This window comes from Ammospiza nelsoni, chromosome 5 (assembly GCF_027579445.1).
Source record: "Ammospiza nelsoni isolate bAmmNel1 chromosome 5, bAmmNel1.pri, whole genome shotgun sequence".
NCBI lineage: Eukaryota > Metazoa > Chordata > Aves > Passeriformes > Passerellidae > Ammospiza > Ammospiza nelsoni.
Genome location: NC_080637.1, coordinates 59,967,314 through 59,985,459, shown reverse-complemented (window position 1 = coordinate 59,985,459; position 18,146 = coordinate 59,967,314). Strand labels below are relative to the sequence as shown.

The window sequence follows — 18,146 nt, the reverse complement described above, 5'->3', positions numbered from 1 at the left end:
TTGAGTGCTGTCACCATTTCCAAAACACTCTTGGGTTTTTATGCCACAGTCCATGTGGAGTTCAGATGCTTTTTATATCTAATCTTACGGAAAGGAGAGTATTAATTTCAGACTTGTTGTTCCTGTTGATTAATTCAAGTGCAAGAGTGTGAAACTTACTGTTAAAAATGCAAGGTTGTGCTCTCAGCAGTGACCAAATACAAAGGAACTTTAGTAAGCCATCTGTTTCCCTGGCTTACCTGCTGGCTTGCTTCCTTTCCAGTATTTTGTGGGGATTTGAAAATATTTTGCAGCACAGTTGGGTCAAGCCTGGTAGCTCCAAAGATACAAAGTGTTACAGATTGATGGGAGCACCATCACTGCAGCCATCAATCTGTGTTTGTGACAGCTGGTTGGAACTCACTATTCTATGAAGGCCATGAGAATTTTTGACACAGTTAATAATGGTGAAGGTTTGTAGCTATGTCATCACCTGTATCCCAGGCTGGGATGAATGCTTTGTGCTGTGCTGCAGTTAAATCTTTACTAAGTTGTGTCTCTGGTTTCTTCACATTGTCACATGTGATTTAGATTAAAACACTGTGCAGGAACATGTCCTAAAGGCTTAACACACTTGCTGAAGTCAGAGATCAGTCTTAGAATTAAAATGCTGAAGCCAAAAATAAAATTTTCAAGATGGAAGAATTATTTCAGGTAATAACTGAATAGCTGCCATTAACAAAGTGTATCTTTGTAAGAGCAGACAAGAAGTGTGGATGAATGCTTTACCTCCTCCTCTCACTTCTCCATCCCCAAAAGAACACAAGTTAATTCCTTCTAGCTAATTCTCACCATTACAAAGAGAAGAGACAATTTGTTTTTTCTGTGCTGTAAAGATTGCAGCTCAAGGAGAGATTGTAGCTCAGGGAGAGGTCAGAAATGTTCTGTAATTAAGCAAAATACCAGCTGTAGCATTCTGTGCTTCAGAACAATGTTTCTTTTCCTCATTTTTTCCCACCAAATTGTTAGCTGTATTGCAGCAGGAGAAACTGCAGTGCAAGCAGCAGTTCATGTGGCAGTGGAGGGTTCCTGGATGGAAGTCAACTGGTAATTTGTCTGGGAAACTGTGACTTGGGGAATTTTGGGTTATCCAGAGATACGATTTCATGCAGCATTTGTTGCCAGAAACACACAACAAGCTGGCTGCACGTCAGTGCTTGTACAAACTCCTGTGTTGGTGCTGTGCTGTCCTCCCACAGGTGAGGGGGTGTGTGTGTTGTGTGTTTAGATATCACTTGTGGCATCAGGATTTTGGCCTGTTTGACACAGATGTCAGAACATCTTTAGGCCAGTCTCATGGAGGAAAATTCCTTGGTCCTAAACTCTCTCTCAAGCTTGTTCTCAACACTGTCATCGTCATGGTTGTGGGACCTCTGGTTTATTTGTTTCAAGCAGTGCTTATTATCTCAGAGCATTCTTCCGGAGTAGCAAAAGAATAACCTCCACGAGGGTTAGTCCCACAAATAAAGCTCTGTGTAAACACTCTTCTTTCAAAGAAAGCCATGGGCTGATTTCAAACCCACAACCTGTTCCTTTCAGTAGAAGTTTTGCCTGCAGAAGACTTTTACCGCATATTTTTTACTTGAACCTGACATGAAATATTTTTGCCCATTTATTGATGGGAAGCTGCATATTTTGTAGGATATATCTTCTTCATCAGTCTAAAGGAGTAGGCTTTTTGGTAAATACTAGGGAGTTTATTTCCAGTAGCCAATTCAGTATTTGCAGTTAACTTCATCTGGAAAATGTTCCTTGGCTCTGTACCTGGATTCTTCTGGTTGGGAAGACCTTCCAAATGCATCCCTGTTCATGCTCCTCTGGATGGCTTGTAAACTTTCTGGGTAGCTGGACTGGCTTCTTTGTGCTCGTTTGTTTGGTATTTTCCAATCAAGCCTTATTAGCACTGAGTAATTATTGTTATTAATGGCTCACAGCATGGGTGGAACAAGCTGCCTGTTTGTCCAGGGCCCTACCTGGTGTCATAGTAGGGAAAAACAAGGAGCACAACTTGGCCATAGTGCACAGGGAATGAAAAATAAAGGGTAAATGCGAAACTCCAAATGATGTTTGGTTATTGCTAATTACAAATGAAAGCACCCTGACTTTCAAGTGTACTAAACAACATGCTGGTGACTTGCTGGGGCTACAGAAAGTCACTGAACTGGTTGGTCAAAATTCTGCTGCAGCAGGATTTTAGCCCTGATTTTTGAGGTGCATAATGCTTCCAGGCAGTGTGAACCTTGTAAAAAGTAGAAATGAGGTGAAATCAGCATCTTGATTTTAGCTCTCAGGTTTCCTTGTGACTTAACGCTTATGGCAAGATGTCTTGCAAGCATCTGCTTGGAATGTTGTTTCTTCTTAAATGCTAAAAATGTCCTTTGCAGTTAGTCTGATCTGCTTGTCTTTTGTGAAGCTTCAGCCTTTTCTATATTTCTCTATAAACAAGTTGTGGAGAGGTAGCTAAATAGTAGCACATATATATGTGCTGTATATATATTTGTGTGTGTGTATATGTGCTGGATTTTCTTCACACTTAAAAACTGAACAAATACCTGAAAGAGTGAGATACCATCTGCCAATTAGGATAAAAGGGGAATTTAGGGAAAATGCTTAATGCATGGTAAACAAGGTAATTGAGGAAGCTTCAGGCAAGTTAATGTAGAAGTGGGGGAAGGAAGTAGCTGTGGAATGCCAGATTTCCAGTGCTTGGTTCCAAGCACAACTGTGTGTGGCTGTGGAGCTGATGGCTGGCAAACTGGGGAAAAGCTGTGATCACAGGCGTGCTTTGGCTTGCGTGCCTCTCTAAATTAGTTTTGCATTCCTGTTCCCAGTCATTGCTGAAATTAATATGCATAAGGTGAACTGGTTTTGAACTCATGGGATTGAGAAACCTGAAGTGAGATTTTTTTTTCCCCCCCCAGCCCTTCCACTGGTTTCAGAAAGAAATTTGCACAGTGTTAGAGGTAAGGCTTATTTTGCCTCCTCAAAGATAAAAGCACAATGTGCATTATGGGCACAGATTTCAGGTTGAGAAATATATTTGGAGCTGTCAGATGACCATCAGTGGGTAGGCAAATCAGCTTTTACTGGTATGAAAGTTAACTAAGAGCGGGTAAAGAACAGAATACCTATGAAGGAAAACCAAAGACTAATGAAACAATGCTACGGAGTTATATTTGGGAAGCAGAGATAAGCACGTGACCAGAAAATTTTCTGGTTTCCAGACCTCTCTGTGGACTTCTGCATAATCCTAGAAACCAAACCAGTCCTAGATCTGTTTAACTTAGTATACATGAGCTTTGCTTAGAAACTTTAACGAGACACAGTGATTTCAGCCCAGAGATGTTACATTTCTGATGTGAGTGTATGTTCCTAGTGGCAGGTCCCTAAAAGGGAATCTGTGAGCTCTTGTGGGGCTCATGGAATCCCAGAATCCATGGAGGAAAAGCTCTCTGAGATCATTGAGTCCCACCTGTGATTGATCCCCGCCTTGTCAGCTAAACCAGAGCACTGAGTGCCACATCCAATTGTTCTGTGAACACCTCCAGGGATGGGGACTCCACCTGGGCAGCCCTTTCATTAACACACCCCTTTAATTCAGCCCTGCCTGTTGTCTGAGGGATGCACGTACCACAAATTCTTAATCCTATTTGGTCTATTAAAACTATTTGTCCTGTAAGAAATGAATGGGAGTGTTTTCCCTGAGCTTGAACTGATTCAAAGGCACTTTGTCCAGATCATTTGCAGCTTTGGTGAATGCTTTCTTCAAACTTGGAAGTGTCAGCAAATATTTCCTTATTATATGATGCTTCTCTTTAGTCTTTGCTTTTTTTAAAGATGGACTGTAGGAAAACAAATGACCAAACCTGATCTGCACTGAGCACAAGACTGTACATTGTGTGCTGACTGGGGGAAAAATGCATTTGCTGGCTTGCTAAATTGAGATAATACTTTGGATGTTGACAGACAGAAAAACAATTAGAGCTGTCGGATGCTTTGCTGACGTGTGTGTTGTCACATGGAGAGATGGCTTGGTCAGTGCCAGGAAATCTGAACTGTTCAACCCTCAGCAAGTTATTAAGTTAATTAATAAAGTTCCTTACAGCTGGGCTTGGAATGTGAGGTCTGTTTATTTGTGAAGACAACTGGTCCAAGAATAAATAGCAGAGGTCACCGATGAGGCCTCTGAGGTGTTTTCTCAGTCACTGCTATGTTACAGGCTGGTAAAAGATTTTCTTCTGCTTAGTTTATAGGTACATTAAAATGATGTGAACCTGAGCAAAGTGTTTCTGTGTTTGTACATGGTTAATGCTTGTGTAGATGGGAATTTTATTTTAATTACCTAGCTTTATGTGGGAGAATGTTTATCAAAACCTCTTTGGGTTTTCAGGTTCTTGTTCATGTCTCAAAAGACTATTTCTATATAGGTCAATATTCTTAAAAGTGATCACTTTTCTATTGAATGTGCAGCTCCATTTGAGATCTGGTTTTACTTACAAACTTTACATATACTCCTGAACAGGTAGCTTTGGGCAGTATTTTGGAGGTGTTTGCTGGCCTGACTTTACTGCTTAGTGCTTTTCTGCTAAAGCTCATCCTGTTGGTGTGGTGGGGCTCTAACAGGCTCTGAGGTTGTTGCTACCCCAGCCTGTCAGGTGACGATCTTCCAGGTGTCCTCTGCATCCTGTGTCAGTGTTTGTCACCTGCTGGGTGAGCTGTTTGGTTGTAGATGGGCAGTCATTTTTCCCCTCTAGCTTGGGGGCTGCAGTGGTGCATCTTTTAGATGCAGGAAGAGATGTTCACATCCCCAGGAGAAAGCAGCTCTGGTTACACTGTAAATGGGAACACACTAGGTATTTGTGCAGTGTTCTCTGCACCATTTCTGCCTCCATGTGGTGCAGTTCTGTTCAATCCATCAGCATCATCTGATTCCATGTTTCTTGTGTAACCCCACCCTGCCTGTCTTCACTAATCTCCCCTAATTTTCAGATTTCTTATACTCCATCTCTCTGTTACCCATTTTCCTGGTACTTAATTCTTCAAAAATATTGTCTTTAGTTTTATCCTTTTATCCATATGGGATTACCTGAATACATGAGCTTCTTTTATTGTATTATCACTATTTATTTTCCCTGTATCTGCCTAAGCAGCCCAGCTGTCTCATTGGGTTTTCTTTATTTGAGTTTGGTTTTTTGTTGTTGGTTGGCTTGTAGGTGGTTTTTGGGTGTTTGCTTTCTTGTTAGTTTCTGGGGTTTTTTAAGATTTAATCATCATTATTGGTAGCTTGGTGAGTTTTTTGGTTTGTTTTTTTTTGAGGGAACGTTCCATCTTTTGAAGACAACAAATTTTAGTGAGTTTACTACAAAAATTTTTGCATAGTATCATTGCAGAGCCTATGGAAAAACCTAGGAAAAGATATTAGACAACATCTGGTTCCTCACAGAACCAGCACAGTGCTGGCAGGGGTCAAACCACCCCTAGAACACTTTCCCTGATGCATCTTTGTGTTTTAGAGGGAGAGAGAAGCAATCTGCTCGTGGGTTCTGGTACAAAATGCATGGGTTTTTTGGGAATAGGAACCTTCAGCTGCTTCTGCAGGGAGACAAAAGTTGGACTCTCATAGATGGCTGTAATTAAAAATGTTTCCCTCTTGTTTTCTGCGGCTCCACCTGCTAGAAATTATTGAACTAATACTGAATGCTACTTACTAGTCCCTGGAAACTTTCAGGCAGCAAATAAAGGAGTAGGGGCACCTGTTACTGGAAACTGTTATTAGTTTATTCTGGAGTTGTTTATTTAGTGTTTTTTCTCTGGGTGCTCTTTTTGTAACAACTCGTAACATTTCAGGAAATAAACTGTAATGAAGCTTTGGGTAAGTCTGCAGAAGAGGTAGACATTGTTATAGCATGGGATCCTAGAGTGCAACCATAAAATTATTGAGGTTGGACAAGAACACCAAGTCCAACCTGTGCCGAATCTCCACCTTGTCACCCAGCCCAGAGCACTGAGTGCCACATCCAGTGGCACCTTTCTTGGACACCTCCAGCAGCAGGGACTACAAACCTCCCTGGGCAGCCCCTTCCAGTGCTTGACAAACCTTACATTATTAAATTCCTGCGGATATTCAATCTGAGCCTCCTCTAGCACAACTTGAGGCTGTTCCCTGGTAGCAGAGCCCCAGGTAGTCAGGGAGATGTGGAGAGCCAGAAGGTTCCCCCTGAGCCTCCTTTTCTCCAGGCTGAGCCCCTTTCCCAGCTCCCTCAGCTGCTCCTCATCAGACTTGTGCTCCAGCCCCTTCCCCAGCTCTGTTCCCTTCCCTGGACATGCTCCAGACCCTCCATGTCCTTCCTGAAGTGAGAAGCCTGGAACTGGACACAGATTTGAGGTGAGGCCTCCCCAGTGCCCACAGCAGGGGCACAGTCTCTGCCCTGTCCCTGCTGGCCACACCATTGCTGGCCCAGCCCAGATGCCAGTGACCCTCCTGCCCAGCTGGCACAGCTGGCTCATCTTCAGCTGCTGTTGACCAGCACCCACTGTCCTTTTCTGCTGGGCACTTTCCAGCCACTCTGCACCCCAAATGCATCAATGTGTGGTTCCTCTTGTTGTTTTCAAAGCAAGGAGGTTGTGTTGCCTCTCCTACCTGATAGATGTCGAGGTGAGGTTGTTAACATTTCAAATTGGTGATGCTTTGTTCTAAGACCTGGATTTTTCTCTATTGCAGCTGCTGCAGGAAGTCAGCTGCATGTCTGTGGTGCAGCTGCAAGAATGACTTGACTGGTTTGCATTCATGGCTCTTGGATGATCTGGTGAACCATGGAGCTCAAAGTATGGGTGGATGGAGTGCAGAGAATCGTGTGTGGGGTCACCGAAGTCACAACATGCCAGGAAGTTGTGATAGCCCTTGCTCAGGCTATTGGTGAGTATTGCCAGGTGGGAAGTGGGGTGAAGCTTTCTGTGTGAAGCTGAACCCAGGGGAGGTGGGGGAGCACTGGGTACCAGCAGAGCAGGAAATGCAGTGCACAGTGGCATAATCTTGCAGTGTAAATGTAAACCTTGGATTTTTCACCTGCCAGAGAGAGACCGAAAAGACAGAAAAGAAACATTTTGAAATCTATAACCTTCCCTTCAGTAAAAATTTATTCTCTCTGTAATAATAATTATGCTGTCATTGCTTGTTGTAAATGAAACCTGGACTAAGGAAGGTGCTAAACTGTCAATATTGAGTACCAAAGAAAATAGAACTGGTTGTTCAAAAATATAATTGGCAGTTCAATATAATTGGTTGGCTAATGAAGTTTGTTGAAATTATACCCACTGTAAGTATCTTTACCTATACTGGGAATAGTATAGATCAATGAAATAGATCCTTCAGGGTCTCCTCTGACTCCTGCATGGCACATAACTCACTGCTCATGAAAGGGTACCTTGGCAGTCTTTACACTGTTATCCTTTTGCTGAGCAGTTTAGAAGAGAAAAATAAAATCTTTCAGGCTCCATCACGGGAAAGTCTTGTTAGATATTTCTCAGTGATTAAGGGCATCCTGAATAAGCCTCGGCCGTATCCCATCAGTATTTCTATGCTGATACCTATTCTTCACTAAAATGTTATAATTTGCTTTACATACTGTTTAAGTTTAGTATATTATAGTACTATTAATAATACTATACACTATATAATAATAATAATAATAATAATAATAATAATAATAATAATAATAATAATAATAATAATAATAAATAGTATTATTACACAATACTATTAATTTTAAAATCTATGTTTTACCTAAAATGAATAAAGGTGAGCTTCTGCATTTTTCAGTATGCCAGCAATTTTGCAAGATTGTATTAGCAGTCTGACTCAGTTTGAAAATAATGATTTTCTAATAGAAAGTTAGATCTGCGAATGTCAGCAAGGTATTCTCCCTGTAAGCACAAAATCAATTTCTCTGAAATTGATGTTTATTTATTTAAATGTTAAACTTCTAAACATAATTTCCATCTGCTTATATCTGATGGAGTGGAAGACTGACATTTATTTATTTTATGCTTTAGGAAGATTTGAACAAAATGCTAGCATGTGCTTATTTATATGCACCAAATAGCTTTTAAAGCTTCTTTTAAAAATTGTAGAAAGTCAGTTTGTCTCTCAAATCTTGTAGTTGATGTTAACTGTTAAATCTTTCTTTACTGGTTTAGTTGCAGCTTTTTGTTTAATGGTAATTGGTTCATCAATTCCTTCCATATCTCATTTTCTGCCTGCGGAGAAGCATTCTCAAAATTTTTGAGAAACAATTCTGATCATTTTCTAGTCATGATTAAGTGATACATGTTTAGAAATAATGAAGTGGTTGTGATATTTTTGTTCTTCACTTTGTTTTCAATATTCCTTCATTCTGTTTCCTTTGCCTTCTCCCACAGAAATGTCAGACTCCCAGTTCTAGACAGGAATTTAATGTTGTCCTGTGTAATTTCTCCTTGGGTTTTCTTCTGTATCCTCAGTTATTAGCCTGAACTCTGTAAAGGCTCCCTCAGCCTTGGAAACACACACAGGTTTTGTCAGCTCTGCAGACTTCCTTTTCTGTAACACGTCACCAGTTTGTCTGGGACAGGCGACACTGCTTCCATGCTGAGATAAATTTCAGCTGCAACCAGAGCCAAATCAAGATAATCCTGTGGAAATTCCTTCCCAAGGCAAATAGCCTGTGTAGAAAACCCCCAGAGCAATTCCCCTCTTGCTGGGACAGTCAGGACAGTATCAAGCACCATATAAATTACACCTGTGTGTCTTTGGCAGGGGGGCTTTCCCAGCCCTCCTGTCAGGCCATTCATCAGGACAGAACCATCTGGCTGCCCCTGTCATTTGGCTCTAGGTCCCAGCTCACCAGGAGGAATCGTCACTTGAATTTGAATGGGAATCTATGAAAATGGATCCCTCTAACTCTCACCTGACATTTGGGGGTGGAAAGTAGCCAGTCTTAGCTGGCTTCCTCCTTGCTTGGCTCTGATGGGATTTTCCACTTTGCTGTCTGGCTCCTTCAGCAGTCACATAACTTGGCTGCACTCAGGATTATTTTGTCTGTCTGTAAAGTTTGTGAGATACTCCTTTTGTTTTGTTGTGCCTTCCAGTTTATTACTAGATCCTTGACTTAAAGCATACAACACACAAAACACAGTCTTCTTTACTGAGCCTGAAATGTGAATTGCAAGAAATATATTCTTTTCTTCAAGTGCAGTGTCTGGGATATCTGAAAATTGGCTTATTTTATAGCCATATCCACTGAGGAAAGCACAAGCCAAAGATACCTGGATTAAGACATCCATAGTTAAGAAGTTTCTCATGGACAAATGAAGCTGGTTCTATTCTAGACACGTGAAAAATAAAGCTTTGTCCAGTATTTCAGAAAGAGGAAAATCAAAATTAGTACAGAGCTGTAGTTAGAAGGCACCTTTGGACAGTATCCAACTCTGCTGCTCAGAGTGGGGCCAGGCAGAGCAGGTTGCTCAGGACCAGGGGCAGCTGGGTTCTGAATGTGCACAAGGGTGGAGACCTGACTGTAGCACTGTTCACTCACCCTGGCAGTCAGTGTGCTGTCCTTAAATGGAATTTCTTGTATTTTAAAAAGTGCCTTTTGCTGTCACTTGATCAAATGCAGGGTCCTGTCTCCTGATCTCCTGCTGTGATAAAAGCAACAAAAATATTTCCATCTATGCACTTTCCAACTCTTCCCCAATATCATGAAAATTCAATAACAATTTCAGGATACAAAAGTTTCTTCATCTGGTATTTTTTTGTTGTTGTTGTTTTTGATTTTTTTTGTTTGCTTTTGTTTTATTTTTTTATGTTATGGGGCTATTTTAGCATTAAAAAATCAAGTTACACTGGGCTGTGAGCCTTTGTAAGAGGTTCTGTTCCATAGCCAGTGTCTAATCCTTTGGCCATGGCATTCTGTCACTAAAACTTGCCTGGCCAATGCTCCTTAATTCCTTAAAAATTGGAGGTCTTCCAGTAAAAAGTGTCTCTCTGGGGCTGTACTCCTGATAAATAACACTTGTGTTACCTGTTCTTGCACTGTGAGCTCCTTCCCTTTCCCCTGCTGCCCAAGCTCTTCATCACTGCAGAACAGGAAATGACTACCCAAAGTAAGAATTTGAGGGGTTTTTGGTTGGTTGTCTTTTTGAATTTTTTTTTAATTTCTGTTTGGATTGAGGTTAAATCTCAGTCTCAAATGAACTGAAGTTAAATCTCAATCTCATTCTTTAAAACTGAAGGAAAAAAAAAAGGGGAGAGTTGTCTCATTTGGTGCCCCAACAGAGCTTATTTTTAAAAATGTGTATGTAATTTATTGAATACAAGAGAGAATAATATCAGCTGGATATAACTTTGGATACTAAAATTGTCTGTATCTGTAACTTAGAAGGAGTTGGAATTGCCTTAGCTGGAGGGTGGGTCGCTGGAATTCTGTTCAAGACAGACATAAAACTATTCAGTTACAAGTTTCCAGAGAGTGAAGTCATCTCTCACTGGGATCTTAAAGAACACTTGATACTACCTCTTATGAGTTTTATCTAGGTCTGCTTTCTTTTTGACTCAAACTGTTTGCCAGTGACAAAGAATTGGCTTTTAAATACAAATAAGAGAAGAGATTGTTTAATCATGAGAAACAAAGCCTTCACCAAAACAAAAATACACCTCAGCACCCAGTTCAAATAGAGAACCATGAGTCTTGTTTTAAAAATATTTCTGCCAGGAGAAATGAGCTTTTCCAAGGATCACCCTTGTCTCTTTTAAAAATGTGCATTTGACAGCCCATCCTCTGCTAAGTTTTTTGTGCATTCTGTGAAAACCAGAATGGCTTCATATAAACATTGCTTGGTCATTTTGATTCCTGTTCATAATTTGGACAACTGAAAAAAAGTAACAAGAGAGTTGTTGATACTTTTAAACTTTGTGAGTGAGGAGATGATTGATGAATCCAGCCAAAGGTGTCTTTCAAATGTGTGTGAGCATAGTGACTCCTCTCAAATAGTCATTATAATAATGAGGGGAAAAGCAGGTGTATCCTAAAAAAGTGAGTCAATCATTTTAACTGATGGTTAGGCAAATGGAGCTTAACTATAGATTTTTTTAAAATTGGCTTTTACTGGTTGTTATCCATTCAAACACAAAAAATAAAAAAATCTTCCAAAGGAATGTGGTGATAAATAGTGCAGGCACAAATATACTTGTCCTGTTCCTTCAGAAGTGTTGTTCTCCCACTTCCAGACGCCCTGAGGATTTTTATTGCATTTGTTGCGATTTTTTTTTTACCCCTGAGGCCTACAATGCATCTCCTCTGCTCAGAATGTCATGTTTCTTTCCTAGGAAGTGAATATTTCAGTCTAGAGACATGAAACTTGAATTTCTTACCAAAAGAAACCTTCTGCCCTCCTCCCTATAATTTTCTGTGGCAAATAATTAAATTGGCAGACTTGCTTTAAATAGTGCTGTGGATTTTGGTGCTTCTGGCTGGAGAATCATGAGCAGCACTTCACTGAACAAGAAGTACAGCTGTCTCTTTTTAAAATTAAACAAATGCAGCCATCAGGGTTCTTTTTTTTTTTTTTTTTTTTGTTCTTGAGTATTTTTCCTCAAAGATAAATGGAGTGTATTTATTAAAATGTCAGTGGTGTCTCAAACATGTGTTAGAGCATTGTAGGGCTCAGCCAGAGTTGTATCCAGAAAGATCAAATCACTTATTTTGTAAAACCATATAGTGACAGGACAGAGGGCAATGGCTTCACACTGACAGAGAGCAGGGTTAGATTGGATATGAGGAAGAAATTCTTCCCTGTGAGGGTGGTGAGGCCCTGGCACAGGGTGCCCAGAGAAGCTGTGGCTGCCCCATCCCTGGAAGTGTTCTAGGCCAGGCTGGATGGGGCTCTGAACAACCTGGGATAGTGGGAGGTGTCCCTGCTAAGGATCTGCTTAGAATTTGTGTTCTTTCAACCCCAAGATTTCATTCTCTGCCCCCTCAAATAGTGACATTAAGAGGGATAATAAGTACAAGAAATTTTGTGGTGGTCCCATGGTGTGATCATGTAAACTTTCTGGTTCAGAAATCTGGTGACAGTAACCTCACTGAGATGGATTCTCTATGACTGCTCTGTGTGCTTTGCTGTGTGTTGCTGTGCGACCTCAGCCAAATTTTCCCCATTGTTTCACCTATTTAGGACACAACTCTAAAGTAAGTGTGGTACCTCAGGGTGCTTGGAAAAAAGGCAGTTGAAAGTATGAAGTGGTGACTGAGAGCTTTGTTCTGTCAGGTAGTGATAAACCTCTGCATACCCTTTTTTGAGAGCCAGGATAATAGTAATGAACTAAGGCTTCAGCCCTGGTAAAGACATGGAGAGATGGCTGTGCCTGGAGAACTCAGCTGACCTTCCATGGGGCCTGTATATCTCTGTGGATATTTCTTCCTAGGACTGGACTCCTCTCACTCTTTATTTTCTATTGTATTTCATACCTGTGGTTGCAAAACATAGCATGAGTGAAGAAATCTGAGTAATGCAAACTCTAACCTCTGTTTTGAAGGTTTTTTTTTTTCCTCTTAATCTTAAGTATTTAATGAGTTTCAGGTAGCCAGAATGGTATTTTTTTTTAAATTGCAGTGAGTGTTAACTTAAGTATCACATAATAAATGAAATGTCAGCTTCATATCTCAAAGATACTGAATTCAAATCATCCTGGATTGATTAAAATTGCCGGCAATTACTTTTCTGTCAGTGCTGTTAAAGATTCAGGAGTTAATGCTGTTGTCCCTTTGGTAAGGCAGAGCATTCTCACCCACGTGTTCCACATATTAAGAGTTCTTAGAAGATTTTCCCCACATGCAATTACTTTTTCTTTGCATTGCCTGGTTGAGGAAGACAGCCTAGGGCTGGAAGGCTGTCTCTGGGAAACCAGGTGGGTCAGAAAGCTGTATCCATGTGCATTGTTCAGTGCTCTGGGCAGTCTGGGTTTGGCTGGAGCCAAGTGTTGGCAGGTGTGGCTTTACCTCCACGGAGGCCTGTGTGCAGGCAGGTGACAGTGTCTTTATTCTTACTGTGCACTGTGATAAGTCTGGGGTGCTCATTCAGATTCAGCTCTCAAGACAGACTAGTGCAACTTCTCTTTTAGTGTGGCTGTCTTAAAACTTCTGTCTTAAGTGACCATTTTCATTTTACCATTTTTTTCCCAAGACTGTCCAGAGTAGTGCTTTGCAGGGCAGACTCTTGGCACAGAGTCTGTGCAGCAGAGGTGATGGGACCCCTGGGGAAAATGGGAGCTAGGAATGTGTCTGCCAGGGAGCTTCCCGTGCACTGGGTGCATCCTGGTGGCCTCAGGGACACAGGAGAAACTGGGAGCAAGAGTGCATGGAAGGGTTTGGGAGCAAGTCTTGTGAGAAGCAGCTGAAGGAGCTGGGGAGGCTCAGCCTGGAGAGAAGGAGGTTCAGGGGGGACCTTTTGCCTCTGCACAGGTCCCTGACAGGAAGGGACAGCTAGGGGAAGTCAGGCTCTGCTCCCAGGGAACAAGGGACAGGACAAGAGGGAACGGCCTCAAGCTGTGCAGGAAAGGGTCGTGTTGGACATCAGCAGCAATTTCTTCATGGAAAAGGTAGTTAAGCATTGGAAGGAGCTGCTCAGAGAGGTGTGGTGTCCCCATGCCTGGAGGTGTCCAGGGAATGACTGGATGTGGCACTCAGTGCTCTGGGCTGGCAAGGTGGGCATTGGGCACAGCTTGAGCTCAATGATCCTGGCAGTCTTTTCCAGCCTAAATGATTCTACAACCTCTGGTGACAAAGACCTGCTCCTGCCCACCCCAACCCCTTTTCTAGGGAAGCAGAGGTACCCTCATGTTTAAGACTGCTCATCCCACCACTTTTCCCAGAAATGATGTGAGACCAGGGCAAAAAGTCACCTGCTTGCACTGACTCACTGCTGTAGGTCCTGGCTCTGAAGCATGGGAGACACTTAATGGAAAGATTGATCTTGCTTGGTGCTTGGCATTAACATTTGTAGCCTGTTGGCAAAGATAAGGCACAGATACATTTTTTCATGGTATATAATACTACCTGCATAGCAAAATAAATGTAGTGCCTGAAATGCTTTGCTTGTAGAGGATGATGGACTTTTGGGTGGGAGTAATGGGATGAATCATTTCTGTCCTGAAAAGGGGAATTGATGACCTCCCAGGTTACAGTCCTGCCAAGAGTGTTGCTGCTGCTGCTTTCCTTTGGAGTTTCATTTTCATTTTTGGCAGCAGAAATGGTTGCGCTGTCTACTGTGTCAGCTGCAAATATTAAAGCATATAGAGGAGCTTGAAGTGAGTAATGTTGTCCTAATACCTTCGTGGAGTATAATTTAAAAATCTGCCTCTTGAGAGTCTAAAAATGTTGATTACCTTGTACCTATATTTCATTAGTTTAATCACTGTTCATTGTGATAGAATCTACGTTTAAATTAGCAAACTACATCAATTATATCAATCCCAAGCTAAGACTACAGTGGCTGGGCACTTGGGTCCAGAGCTTGTGCTTGGCTGTGCAGCAGAGCCAGATCTAGGACACTGAGTGCAGTTTGCCATTTAATATCACAAGAAATCCAGGTTCAAACCACTCAGGACAGCTATTTGCAGGGTGTCAGAACATCAGCATTTTGGAGTCTATATATTTCCTTTACTGATGTCTTTCTCAATTTTGAAATAAATTATTCTTTTGAAGGTGTGCCTGTATTAATAGAACCTGTGATAAGTTTGTGTGCTTAGGGAGCTGTAGGTAGAAATTTAACCTATTAGCCTTGATACTGCCCTTTGTGCAGATGCAGTGTGCTTTAGGGATGTAAATATGTATCTGCTTCTGTTACTGCTTGTCATTTGCTGTCTGCAAAACAGATACAAGGTCTTGGGGATTGTTTTAGGATGGCAATGTCATGTGGTATGTGTAGGGTAGAATGGAGATTCTGGGGACCATGTAGGAATCACAGAATGGCTTGGGTTTGAAGGGATCCTAAAAATCATCCCATCCCAGGCCCCTGCTATGAGCAGCAACACCTTCCACTATCCCAGCTTGCTCAGAGCCCTGTCTGGCCTTGGACACTGCCAGGGATCCAGGGGCAGCCACAGCTTCTCTGGGCACCCTGTGCCAGGGCCTCACCACCCTCACAGGGAACAATTTATTCCACATATCCAATCTAAATCTTTCTCTCAGTGTGAAGCCATTCCCTTCTCCTGTCACTGCAGGCCCTTGTCCAGAGTCTCTCTCCATCTTTCCTGTGGGCTCCCTTCAGGCACTGCAAGGCCACAGTGAGGTCACCCCAAAGCCTTCTCTTGTCCAGGCTGCACAATCCCAATTCCCTCAGCCTTTCCTCCCAGCAGAGCTGCTCCATCCCTCTGCTCCCCTTGGTGTCCCTGCTCTGGCCTGGCTCCAGCAGCTCCCTGTCCTTGCTGTGCTGGGCCCAGGGCTGGATGCAGCCCTGCAGGGGGGCTCAGCAGAGAGGGGCAGAACCACCTTTCCCTTGCTGCCCATGAAGCAGGTGCAGAAGTTCATTGCTTTTTCCAGCCCTTGAATCCCTGTTTTGTGAAGAGGAAACTACAGAACACAGCACTACTTGTGCTTTATTGGGCCTGTCTGGATGATTTTCTCTACCATTCCCATCAATACAAGGCTTTGATAGAAGTATTTAAAAAAAAAAAAAGTCTAATATGTTCTAGTTGCAGTTAAAGCAAATTTTTATTTCAGAAGTTTTAGGGGGATTCATTGCTGAACTGGTCACTGAACCTTCCCTGGAGATATTGCAAGATTCTGGGTGGGATTCAATATAATATTCAGCTGGAGAAACACGCTGTAATTTGAGGACTGCTGTGCATTGCTGATACATGGCCATTACCTGAATGCGACTGTAACTTTAATTTTTCAAATAATAAGGTTGCATGAATGAGGCTGGACTGAGCTCTGCCAGGTGCTTTTTGTGTCCAGAAGCTTGTGGACAAACACACAGGGCAAGAAGCAGCATGCAGGTGCCAAACTGTTCCTCATCAACAACCCGGGCAAGCTGCTTTCTCCTTGTCGGTGGTGGCTGCACATCAAACCCAGCAGTTTGCTACAGGGACGCCTGTGTTCTGAAATACTCTGTCATTAGTTCTGAATTAACTCATTCACCCTTTCATTTGTGAATTAATCCCCTCTAATGCAGGCAAACATCACAGTTGTGGTTGTCTGGGCATTGTTAATCTGTGTCATGCACAGGCTGAGCACCAGACCTGGGTAATGATCTCGGAAGAGAACAGCTTTGTTTCAGAGCAATCCTGAGCTCCAGGTGTGGTTGTTGAACTGTGCAAGTATTACTTCTACAAAACACTTTCTTTTATGTAGATCTTGAGTGCCAAGTTCATTATTTAGGGCTGTGTGTTGATTTGGAACCCTAAGCTAAGATGAAAATAGTTCTTGGCAAGTCTGTGCTTAATTCTTTTGGTCAAGGTTGTTAGACTTTTATTCTCCTCCCCCTCTTCTTTCTTTTTTTTTTTTTTCTTTTTTTTCTCCTCCTGTTACATTACTTTTAAGTAATGAATTTAATAGCAGAGTGAATAGAAACTGCACTCTGCTTGCTCCCCTGGTAGTACCTACTCTAGTTTGCAATTTCAGGAGTTCTCTGAACCTGTTTCTGACACAACATGAACATTAGTAGCACAACCATGATTACAAGCTGGGAACGTCTAAGATGAACAAAACAGAGCAGTGCAGCCTTTGCCCTGGGGTATGTTTTCACTAAATTCTTCTTCTCCAGGATTTACTGCCTGTATGCTATGGCAAACAGTAGTAGGTTTATTTTTCCTGTAACAACACCAATGACTACTGCAAATTATAAATCTTCATGGATCAATTAGCAATATTGTGAGTTAGCAAAAATCTCTCACTCTACACCATATACCTTTATAAACTTGATTTTGAAGAAGTTTATTCTAATAAGCCTTAAATCTCTTTCTGAGAGTGTTAGCCAAGCATGTTAGTATGCTGATAGGTTTGGGGCTTTTTCCACTTCTTTTCCCCATTCCCTACCCAGAGTCATTTATTTATATGGCATTTGGGGTGGTGGTGTCCAGTTGTCGTGCTGCCTGCCTTGTTTTGCTGACTTCCATCAGCCAAATCTTTCAGCCCTCACTCCTAACTTGGAAGAGAACATGGACATTTTGGTTTCTGACTGGGCCAGCCAATCCCCCGGGCCAAAACCCTCTGTTCTCCAGGTGGTGCCTCTGCAGACAGTTTTTGTTCTTATTCTTTGCTTTGGGATCTAATTGTGAGACAGTGAGAGCAGAGGAACATTTCCAGTGCAGTAGTTGTACCTTGGGAAGCTCTTCAGAAGGCAGTGGTTGATTTTAGAGGGGTGCACAGTGTGTTAATCACCACAGTGTAGCTTGTTTCCTACAAGTCTGAAATGAGGGCTCCATGAGAGTATTGTAACTGGAGGTCAGGGGTAGATCTCCAGCCTGAGATTAGGATATTTTTGTCATTTTGAGAAAAGTGTGATGAATGGGCAGGTAGTATAAGGTAAGAGAACTCATCAAATGTATTACCTCTGATAACTGCATTTCTTCTGACTCCTCCCTTCTGTAGTTGCATATATGACAGGTATTTCAGGCTTTTATGTGCTGAAATAAATCATTTGAATGATCACTTCTCATGAAAATGAATGTAGGTAATGCATTAAAGTAGCTAATGATGTTTTTAAGGTTAATGGCAATTGTGGAGCTGTTCAGAAATTCATTAACATCAAATACTTTTAAAACAGTTGATCTTTTCCATCTTTTTGTAAATAATGTTGTGGCTTTTAAGTGAGGTTACTTTGACAGGGGAAACTCTTCTGGAGAGGAAGAATACTGTATTTCAGAGTAGTGAGAGTGCTTAGAAAAATATCCCATAAGTGGTGTTGGAGGAGAAAGACTGCTGATCTGAATTTAAGTGTGTTTGATAAGAACCCAAATGAAGCTGTGAACATAAATTGTATTGTCAATGGAGCGATTAGAAAAACTCAGCACTTACAAAAAGACTTAAGTTTCTTTCTGAAGGCTGGGATCTCAGTGGGGATGTGGGAGT

General features: G+C 41.8%; 1 protein-coding gene across 4 annotated transcripts in view; it reads left to right on the top strand.

Annotated features, from left to right (window-relative positions):
- Nucleotides 1-18,146, top strand: part of RASSF8 (Ras association domain family member 8) — a 73,738-nt gene that overhangs the window by 45,470 nt on the left and 10,122 nt on the right. For all 4 annotated transcript variants that reach the window (XM_059472054.1, XM_059472051.1, XM_059472053.1 and 1 more), the window contains exon 3: nucleotides 6,761-6,955. In XM_059472054.1, the coding sequence (XP_059328037.1) occupies nucleotides 6,853-6,955 (103 nt within the window). In that variant the 5' untranslated portion in view covers nucleotides 6,761-6,852. The remainder of the gene's footprint in view (nucleotides 1-6,760; nucleotides 6,956-18,146) is intronic.